The 11,270-nt window shown below is 32.9% G+C and overlaps 2 protein-coding genes across 3 annotated transcripts; one reads left to right on the forward strand and one right to left on the reverse strand.

The window, feature by feature from the left end:
- Nucleotides 1-793: 793 nt before the first annotated feature.
- Nucleotides 794-1,627, reverse strand: LOC116126923. Its single transcript, XM_031412602.1, has 2 exons — nucleotides 1,373-1,627; nucleotides 794-1,289 (listed from the first exon to the last, which is right to left on the reverse strand). Exons 1-2 carry the CDS (start codon nucleotides 1,561-1,563, stop codon nucleotides 1,139-1,141), a joined length of 342 nt encoding a protein of 113 aa, XP_031268462.1. The 5' UTR covers nucleotides 1,564-1,627; the 3' UTR covers nucleotides 794-1,138.
- Nucleotides 1,628-6,514: 4,887 nt separating this feature from the next.
- Nucleotides 6,515-10,739, forward strand: LOC116127015 (serine carboxypeptidase-like 25). Of its 2 annotated transcripts, none has more exons than XM_031412679.1 (8): nucleotides 6,515-6,881; nucleotides 7,957-8,160; nucleotides 8,546-8,721; nucleotides 9,000-9,281; nucleotides 9,389-9,519; nucleotides 9,624-9,719; nucleotides 9,819-9,924; nucleotides 10,300-10,739. In XM_031412679.1, the coding sequence occupies exons 1-8, from the start codon at nucleotides 6,602-6,604 to the stop codon at nucleotides 10,327-10,329; spliced, it is 1,305 nt and encodes a 434-aa protein (XP_031268539.1). In that variant the 5' UTR covers nucleotides 6,515-6,601; the 3' UTR covers nucleotides 10,330-10,739. The 2 variants fall into 2 exon arrangements, with proteins under 2 accessions (XP_031268539.1, XP_031268538.1); XM_031412678.1 differs by having other exon boundaries at nucleotides 10,296-10,479.
- Nucleotides 10,740-11,270: the final 531 nt, after the last annotated feature.

Below are 11,270 nucleotides of genomic sequence, written 5' to 3' on the forward strand. Positions count from 1 at the left end.
GAATTGTTTAAAGTAGATAGAAAAGTTCAAATATGAGTCCAAAACAAAACATAGCTTAAAGGGGAATAATAATATCAATCAATCCAGGAGATATTTCCAAGGCAAGAGGACCCATATACTTTTCAAACCTATCTCCTTATCTGATAGGAGAAAAATAATACATTTATTTCTCTTGAGATAGTCCCATTTCTTAAAGACTCCAGTAAATACATCATCATCAATGAACTCCAACTACCCAAAAAGTCTATAAATAAAATAAATAATAAAATATTTCAATCAATTATTTAAAAAATAATATAATCATTTGATAGGCTCTTGCTTTGACTGTATTAACTACGTTCTGAGAATTCAATTCAATTCAATTCTCTGGTCTTTGAACTTTCGGTATTTTCAGAAGACTTAATTGTCATTTCAAATGATGTTTTGACATTCATGAGTTCAGTAAAATTGGCTATCTTTATGATTCTGTGACTGTCAGCCTATTCCCATCACTTGAGCTTTGTAAACTGGTCATTCCTGGTCAAAACCACCGGCCGACGAATTCCCCTCACGCTTCCCAAATCACCGTCGGCGCATGGAGGATGAGCGGTCGATGATCCAGTGCATTGACTCATTACTAGTAAATAAGTCATTTTCTGTTTTAAATGAGGGCAAATAAGTCATTGTTCATGTTTGAAGGTGATTGTTTGTTAATGGGATTCCTGCTCCCATGTTGATTACCATGAACCAAACATGACCTTATATCCTATAAAGGGTTTAGTACGATTTCCTCCCCAAAGAGTGGGTCAGATAGTTGTAAATTGACAATTATGTTAAACTTTTTATTACAGAAGTACTGAATTCAAATTACAGGAGTGCTTCAGGAAAAATCACATGACACAATTCAGTGAAATGTAAACAATAGGCTCTTCACAACCCAGAAACCCTTTTTCTTTTTATACAAACCCAACACCACCAACTTCATAGCAGACAAATTCATCAGGTTCAAGAATCCATCTGAACATTTAACTGTATCCACCACCACCATCAATTCAAACACTTCAATTTTGAAACAAACCCACGTCTTGAACAAGCAATTCTTGAATCTGCCATCCCAAACCAAATGAAAAAATATATATAAAAACCACATACATGTAAATTATAAGTACCCAAAACAAATTAAAAAACACATATTATTTAATACCTTGGGCTGACTTATGCTAGGTGGCAAAAGTACACCTCCCTTTCTGTTTCTGGCAAGCAATCCTTTTGAAACTGGTGACATTATTGCATCAGTTGGGCTCCTATACCTGTAAAAACAAGACAAGTTTTATACGCAATTAATCAAATGTGTAATAATAAACATTATTAAAGAGTAGAGAAAAGTACATGCCTTTCGGGGTACTTAAATGCCTTGGGCACTTTAAGCCGATCCGGGGTATTGGTTTTCTTCAACTCATTTCCTGAATCCTGTGAAATTTGCCCATCAGTTTGTCGATTCTGAAGGGGAGTTTTGTGCTCCAAGAGGGTGGTGTTTGCTGCTTGTTCAGGACTTTTCAATGGCGTTTCAGTAACCTTTTCCATCGGAATGTTTGTTAGTTTCCTGAGAAAAGAAGGTGCTGGGAACAGAAGAAAAGGTATTGAGAAAGTGTACTGAGAAAAACTTCGAGAGTAGCTTGAAGAGAGTGTTTTTGTATGTAAGGTGATGACGTTTTATGTTTTGGAGGTTACCGTTTTAGTGATGAGGATTTGCAACGGTCGAATTTTGGCATTTTCTATTACTACCCGTTGAGGTTCAAAATAAAGTTTATATTACTCAATGGTGGGTCCAATTTGACGTGGCAAGATGCTATTGGGCCACCTAATACAGGTCAGATTTCATCTATAAATGTTAAAGTAATCGATAATACTATGTGTACTGACCATTTTGTACTAATCCAAGTATTAACATTGAAAATTTGAAATTTTTTTTTTTTTAGAATTTTAAATTTTCAATGCTAGTACTTGGATTAGTACAAATTGTTAATACACATAACATTGCCCTAAAGTAATTAGCCTATTATATTTTATTTTCCTATTATAATTTATACGTATACTAATTACTAAACATAGTAATTAGTATACGTATTTTATTTTATTTACCCTTGTATGAGTGTTTAATTCAAGTGGATTCAAGCTTTCTGAAAATCATTATAAAACCGTCGAAATTTTTTAATAATTTTAGGAATTTTTAAATTATTATGCTTTTTCATAATGTTTCGATGTACTTCAAATTAAACAATCATATAAGACGTATATATAATAAGAATAATACTATATTTAAAGAGTGTGCTTACAAAACTTTTACATAAAATGATGTGTAAAAAAACGATTTGATGAATTATTATAAAAATTCAACTTAATAAATATAAAATAAATGAGGTTGAATGAGGGCCCAAATCAAACAGTATCTTGATAATGGGTCAGGATATTGTAGATGACATCAAAGCCCATCCCAATCGGAAGTGTGTGGATAATCCATCACACAAGATTTGCAACAAGGATCCTTGGGTCCAAAAGGGGGGTGAATGTAATATTTTACATTGCTTAGAAAGGAAATGTGAATGTTTATTAAATAGCATGTGAGCTTTTAAATTGTCAAGACATGTTTTGAGTGAATGACACTTGCGTGAAGCCCAAAAGCAAACCTTTGTGAACCAGCAAGGGCCCAAAGCGACGTGTAACATTAACGTAAGACTTTTAAGTTTTGTTACAAAAAGTAAATATGTGGTGGGATTTTAGAATGAGTAAACAACATATTCCCACCCAAGGTTTGATGAAACCTCAAGTTGGTATCACAAGTTCTATTTATTTCAGATTCCCACCCTTAAAATAACACTGTTAACATTTTTTAGGATAGTGAGGGTGTAATTACTATAATGCCCTTTAACCCTAAATTAATAAATTATATTTTAACCCCTAAATTACTAAAATTATAAAATTAACCATCTTANATGTAATTACTATTACTCTTTTCTTAATTAATAATACAATGAATTGAACATCTTCAAATCAATTTAGACTCCACTGTCTTTTCTTAGTTTCTAGGACTATTCAAATCCGGATATTCAATCTGAATAGGACTTTTTCTGATCCGATCTAAATTTTCAGGTCAGATTATATCCTGATCCGAATCTGATCTGAATTATGTGGATATTCAGTTTTACGGATATCTGATTATTCGTATCAGATAATTGGATATCCAAAATTGATCCGAATTTTAAAATTTTCTTATTAAAATCAAATAATTCTAACAATAAAATTGAAATTATAATTTCCTTACATGATAAAAGTATTTAAAAAAATTAACATGAAGCACAAAATATTTAACATATGTTGTCCAAACACTGTCACAGCTTACATATTGACTATGCTATCTTCATTGCCAATTCATACTCATCATCATCCTCCTGTACAAAACAAAATAAAACAAATAAACCATTTAAATAAACAACTTTTAAGATTAACAACAAAATTAATTGCATAAGGTTATCTGGGCAGTTCATGTGACCAATTCTGAATTTGAACCAGAAACTTAATCATAAAATTCATCAAATTTCCCACGAAAAAGTACAAGCTTTAACTTAATCCCTCTATTATCAAAGATAATTCAACAAACAAACCATGAATGAAGATCCAACAAACAATCCATAGTCAAAGCATCCATCACAAAACAAGGCAGAAAATTCAGCAATTTATAATGGAAAACACTACAATTTCGAAAGGGAAAAAGAAAATTCAGCAAATCTAAAGAAATTTACTTACGATCGATTTGGGGCTTCAATTAGGGATTTAGGAGAGGAACTGACGATTTGGGGTTGTTGACGAGAGACTGAGAGAGTTGAGTTTGAGTGTCTGTCGAGTGTCGAGCGAGAGAGACTGAGAGAGTTGAGCGAGAGAGACTGAGATCTGAGAGAGTTGGGTTTGAGTGACTGTGTCTGTGAATGTTTGAGCGAGAGAGACTGCGATCTGAGAGAGTTGAGTTTGAGTGACTGTGAGTGTTCGAGCGAGAGAGACTGAGAGTGAGAGAGTTGAGCGAGAGAGACTGAGAGTGAGAGAGTTGAGCGAGCGGCTGAGAGAGACTGAGAGAGTTTGAGTGACTGTGTGTTTGTGTCTGTGCGTGTTCGAGCAAGAGAGACATAGTTTTAGTTTAGGTTTATTTTAAAAATCAAAACGACGTAGTTTTAGACTTTTAGTAAAATCCGGATCGGATACGGATATCCGCTTTTTTAACAATCTTGACCCGGTATCCGATCCGAATATTCGGATTTTTTTAAATTACGATCCGAATTTCCAGATATTCGATTTTTTCATATCGGAGCAGAATGGATTAGGATCAGATATCGAATTTTTTTGAACAGTCCTAGTCTTTTCAGAAATGCACCCATACCCATTTATATTTTATTTTATTAATTTTATAAATTAAATTCTGATGAGCATGCATGCATTTCAAGATGAGTAATGCTAACCTTACTCCCCTTTCTTACTCCTTTCTCTTACTCACTCATATGGTAGGTGGGTGTAAGAAGAGAGAGAATTGAGTAAGAAGGGAGATTAACATGAGTGAGTAACAGAAATGAGTAAAAAGAGGGAGTAAGGCTAACATTATTCTTTCAAGATTTGTGGACTGCAGGGTCGGTCTTTGTTCATAAGCATCGACTAGTTGAAATGACTCCAACTGTAACTCTCCATCTTCATCTTCTCTCTCTTTTTGATAATGCTGCTACTGTCCTTCAAATTTTTGGCGGAAACCAACTGCTTTCTGCCTTTCTTTAATCTCATAAATATCATCTACTTCTTCTATCCTACATTTAGTCCCTTCTTTATTATGTTTCTTTATGTTCCTTCCTTCATGTCTTACTTCTTTTTACTAAGTTTGAAGACAAAAAATTTGATGAAAAGTTTAGGGGCAAAGATGAGTGGAGGATAGATGGATAAAGAAAATATATGGAAAGGCAATGATAAAATGTGCAAAAGCAAAAGAAAAAGAACTTAGTGGGAGATTGCAGAAGGAAGATTGAAGTCCAAAAGAGACATCATCACCAAGCCCACACACAAATACTATATACGGAAAATCAATTCAATCCCCACAACCCCAGCTCGCGTGCACGTAAAGACATCTACAACTAAAGCTTGCTTCCTCCTCCCTTTCTTCCTTTATTATACCCAATTCATAATACATTTCTTCCTATGTTTTGTTATATAAGCCAGGTTTTTTTAATCACGTCAAAATATGAATATTAGATGATATTGTTTACTCATTTTAACGTGATTCACTCATTTTTTTCTGACTCACCCTTTGATTAGTTATTCTGATATTTGATTAATCAATGGCTTTTGGTATTCTATCTTACCTCTTAACTAGTTAATCATTTTTTTTTCCCTCTCGACCCCATTTGGTATTCCCTCAACCGATTTGATTTATTCAAACTCTACTATCATTTATCAGAGTTATTGTCAACTATTTAAAAGACTAAATTATTGAGAGATGCTCTTTACCCACTTTTATAAACCAATATCTAACTTATTTCTGTAATGAGATACTGACACCATATAATAATAATAAACATCTAATGAAAGATATATAAGCCTACTTTTGTGGCTAAAATTTATAGTCTATTCTGACTTAAAAAATCCTTTCTGTTACTCGGTTGGTTAACACAAAAAATCTTTTCCACAAAGACGTGCAACCAAAATAGTAATCTTATGCACCGTATATTGACAAAAATAAATTATTGTGTTTTACTAATTATTGAATACTATAAATAATTAAGGGAAGAAAACAAAGGAAGACTGAGAGATATAAAAGCCAAAAATGAAAGGATAAAGGTAGAATACTAGTCAAAGATGTGGAAGATGAATACAAGAGGAATTAATGGAGGATTAAAGGGACTGTTTCATGGGTGTGTGAAAACCATGTGACTGTGAGTGAGACAATTGCTTTCCTAATTAAAACTAAATTATGAATCTTTTATAAATTAAAGAAATTAATAATTTGAGTGATATGGACACCCCATCAATCTTATTTTAGAAGTTAGTGTATTCTATTTTTTTTTAATCGATTAGTTTACACACACTTTAATTAATCTTTAATATATTTTAAATATTTTATAGATTTAATAGACAGATAAATTACAAATATGATGTTATTTTGTGTGATTTAAATACAAGACCTTTAAATGATTTATAGTCTATTTTCTTGTTGAGGACTTTTCAAATAAGTACAGTACTTCAAAAATAAAAATAAAATAAAAAACCTTGACATTAACTATGTTATCATGTTACTATTTCAAACACATAACAATCTCATTTATAGAAATACGAAAGTAGTTGAAGAAAACAAAAACACTTCTTCAAAGTATCTTAAAATATAAGTAGGGGTAAAATAGTATTTTCACAATAAAGATGGTTGCCCTGTTTAAAAGTAGTGTTGTAGATTTATTATTATAGTGTTCTAAATCTCATAAATCAATCTCTCTCTCTCTGCGCTCTTCACTCTTCACTCTTCTCTCCCTCCCTATTTAATCCTTTCTGAATTACACTTTCGTCTACTCCCCTTCTCTTTCTCCTTTCATTTCACTTCATGAAGGGCATAAAAATGGCCAAAGCTCAGATCTTTCTCCACACTCTCCCTCTTTTTCTCGTAATAACATTAAATCTTTCACCTCTAGTTGTGACTTCTTCTCAACAAGAAGAAGCTCATGACAGAATCACTGCTCTTCCAGGCCAACCAAAAGTCTCCTTCCAACAATTCTCCGGCTACGTTACTGTTAACCAAGCTGTTGGTAGAGCTCTCTTCTACTGGCTCACTGAGGCCACCACTCTCCCTTTGTCTAAACCTTTGGTTGTTTGGCTTAATGGAGGTCAGAACGTAAAAACCCTTTTCTTTTTTTTTCCCCATATTTGCATGCTTTTGCGGAAAAAAATATTATTCTGCATGTTTATAAGCTTTTGATGATTATTTTGTTTTTACTGTTATATTGCCTCAAATCTTTACTTCTAAACATATTTTTCTTTGGATGGTACAAGTTTCATTAATGCCGTGCTTTGCCTTTTTGTCTCACTCTGTACACTAATTATTCTTACCTAATTTTTCTGTTGCCGACATGGTTTTGTTTGAATGGTGAAAAGGTTTATTTTCTTCTTGCTTACAAGTTACAGGTACAAACTGTATTTAGAAACTTTGTGTGCAGTTGAAATCTTTTACACAGAAGAGAAAAAGATTTTGTTTATGTAAATGTTATACTCTAATATTTTTTCATTTGATTTATCGAAGCTGCCAAAAGATTTTCTTTTACAAAGAAAAAAAAAAAAGAAGAAGAAGAGTGGTCTCACTGTGGCCTACAAAATGGACAGAAATGATGATGACCTAACTACCAATGGAGTAGAAGTAGAAGTAGAAGTTTCATTCACAATCAACCTAACGACCAATAAAACAAATAATAATACAAAGTTAATTGTGTAAACATAAAACTCTACTCTATCCTCTCCCTCTCCCTCTCCCTCTCCCACTTCACACACATCACACACTTAACTATTTGCATAGTAATAATCAGAAAATTAAATGCTTGATAGCAACCAGAAGCAGGCAACATTTAATACCCCATTTTCATAGCTGCTTTCTTTGACACTTTGTCAGAAAATAAATGTTTGACACCTTGTTTTACACACCTGCATGGATTCTTATCTCAAACTGTTTTAACTTTGATATCAAAACTTCAAAAAATTGGAAAAAATCAAAATACCCTTGTAGAAGAAGTATCAGAAAATGCCTGTCTTTCAACTTTATAGCTAGGCCAAATTTAGGAGGCATAAATGCACATGATATGTTAATTTTGGGTCAACTTTATGATGTGATATATGTGTATATATATATTTTGTAGTTTTATTTTGCAAAATATTTACATCCTTATGATATTATGTGATCTTTTTGACCAGGTCCTGGTTGCTCTTCTGTGGCATATGGTGCTTCTGAAGAAATAGGCCCATTTAGAATTAACAGGACTGCCTCAGGATTGCACCTTAACAAGTTCTCATGGAACTCTGTGGCCAACCTCTTGTTCTTAGAGACTCCTGCTGGTGTAGGCTTCTCTTACAGCAACCGGTCGGCCGATTTGCTCGACACGGGCGACCGCCGCACTGGTAGGACCCACAGATTTTTCATTTTGTATAATAATAATAATAATAATAATAATCACTAGTAGTGTTGCTGTTTTTCAAAGAGTATGAAGTACTTTTGGTTAATGGTAGGCCACAGTTTTGAAGACTAGCAGCACTGAATTGTATAATGATGCATGCCATGGTCTTATGTCTTCATTCTTTATGGCTTCTACATCAACTGTTGGCCGACATAATTAAGCTAATTAATCATTACTTTAAGCTTAAGATTTGCTCACTTAAAGTAAAACAACTTAGATATAATCATGTAAAGCATGTACATTTTGATATATTTTGATGGGTCTTTGACTCTTTCTTTCACCTTTAATGTTCAAGTTTTAATGGATGATTAATATATAATACGCTTCAGCTAAGGACTCACTGGCATTCCTGATCCGATGGTTGGAACGATTCCCAAGATACAAAGGCCGTGAAGTTTATATCACTGGAGAGAGCTACGCCGGCCATTATGTCCCTCAGCTGGCTAGAGAAATTATGATCTACAATTCTAAGTCAAAACACCCTATAAATCTCAAAGGGATTATGGTAAAATAATCCTCTTACACTATTTAATTTGCAACATTACAAGGTTCGATGTGACTTAGATTAGTCTTTCTTTAACGTGAACGTCTTTTTATATATACTTTTATATAACTATTCGCATTTCAGGTCATAACGATTAAGTTTACATTCTGAAAAAAAAAAAAATATATCTCAAAACTGATAAGATATACATAAATTTGGATCAAAATTAGAGTACGGGGTAAAGATAGATTGTTTTTCTATATCGGAAATGCAAAAAGTTTGATGAAAAGAATATGCAGGTGGGGAATGCAGTGACAGACAACTACTATGACAATCTGGGAACTGTGACATATTGGTGGAGCCATGCCATGATCTCTGATAAAACATATAGACAACTCATCAACACTTGTGATTTTAGAAGGCAGAAAGAATCAGACGAGTGTGAATCACTTTATAGTTATGCCATGGATCAAGAGTTTGGGAACATCGATCAGTATAACATCTATGCACCTCCCTGCAACAACTCTGATGGTAGCACTACTACACGCCAGACTATTCGGTTGCCTCATCGACCCCATAAGGTATATAAATATAAACATAAAGTAAAATATATATCAAGTTATAATTTGTATAGAAAATCATAAGAAAATGATAATGAGTATCATTAATTTCTTTGGCATATTGTCAGATTTTGAGGCAGATATCAGGCTATGATCCTTGTACAGAAAAGTATGCCGAGATTTATTACAACAGGCCTGATGTGCAAAAAGCCCTCCATGCTAACATAACCAAAATTCCTTATATGTGGACTGCTTGCAGGTGATCGTAAATACAATCTTTAAAAAGTCACGAGAGCTTAAATCAGGAAAGGATCCTTATTTATTTAACACTTTTTTAATAAATTTCGTGTTATTTGATGACAGCGAATTACTAAACCGCAATTGGAATGACACAGATGTATCAGTTCTTCCAATTTATAGACAAATGATAGCGGGTGGATTAAGAGTTTGGGTTTTCAGGTTGGCAATATTATGTATTTACTATCAAATTTTATTTAGTTTTCCCTATATATATATATATATAGTAATAACTAAGCATTTTCTCTTCAAAAATTGCAGTGGAGATGTGGACTCAGTGGTGCCAGTTACTGCAACAAGGTATTCTCTGGCACAACTGAAATTAACAACCAAAATTCCATGGTATCCTTGGTATGTTAAGAAGCAGGTCAGTAGCTAATTATGCCTTCATCTCTTGGATTAATTAATTTGGTCATAAAAATATCTCATAACATTTATAGGCAGGTTACCTGAATTCTAGGCCTTTACAGAATATTTCAAGAAATTGAATATGAATTGTTTGAATTCAAGGGTCAAACCGTGCATGCCCGTATGACTTTTGTAATTCTTAATATAAGGGTGGTCTCCAGCTCATTTGACAATAAGTAAAAATCACATGTTCCTTTTGCTATCAATACCTAACAATCTTAACGTATATTTTAAGGACAAATTTGACTATATATAACAAAAAAAATGTTTATAATGTATGTTAACGGGTCGTCGTTGTTGTTTTTTTCTTTTTTTTTTTGTGGTGATAAGGTAGGAGGATGGACAGAAGTTTACGAAGGGCTAACATTTGCAACAGTGAGAGGGGCAGGTCATGAGGTGCCACTGTTCAAGCCAAGAGCTGCTCTGCAGCTATTCAAATCATTTTTGAGAGGAGAACCTCTTCCAAGGTCTTGATGAAGAAGGACAACAAAGAAAAATGAAAAAAAAAAAAAAATTTAATTCTAAGTCTTTGGTATTGAATAGATGTTATTGTTATGAACAAAGAAATTAATTAATTATCATTGGAAATTAAATTAAGTTAAGTTAGTAGGGAGAGGGAAAGAAAGATTTTTATATGTGTAATAGGAAAATTGGAATGAACAAGGTTTCCCTATCCATTTCTTTGAATGAAAAGTTAGTGGAAACCATTGCAATGATCTCATCCCTTTATTCAAACAATTTGGTAATGGAAAACAGGGAATGAATTTGTCCACAAGCTTTTATATAATTAAAGTCCGAATTTTTGAATCCATGACCAGAAACTGATGGAGATAATTGAGACAACAATATAAAAGTGGATGCAAATTGGTCAGAAATTTAGAAAAATCAAACTAGAAATGTAGCCAATGGCAACTGACATGACTTGACATGACCAAGTCATAATCAACCAAACAAAATCCATATTCAAAATATGAATTCATCTTTACTAATCTTAATTTTAAATGTTTTATTTACACAACAAATTTAATCATAAAATGGGGTGATTTAATTTAATATTATATCCTTAATGAAAATAACAAAAATAAAAATAATTAGAATACATTAAACTACTAAGTCTAGCTCAATAGTAAGAATGAATCAAGAGGATTATGCATATCTTTAATCTACAGTCTCAAATTTGATACACAGCTGGTTGTAAAAGTAAGAGCTTTACCTTCGATTATTGACCTGACCCTATGTATTATTTTTTGACATCCTGATTCTAATTGTTACAAAGTCTAAGCTATTTGAAGTCCTATCGTAGAC

Source organism: Pistacia vera, unplaced genomic scaffold (assembly GCF_008641045.1).
Source record: "Pistacia vera cultivar Batoury unplaced genomic scaffold, PisVer_v2 Contig188, whole genome shotgun sequence".
In the NCBI taxonomy this organism is placed as follows: domain Eukaryota; kingdom Viridiplantae; phylum Streptophyta; class Magnoliopsida; order Sapindales; family Anacardiaceae; genus Pistacia; species Pistacia vera.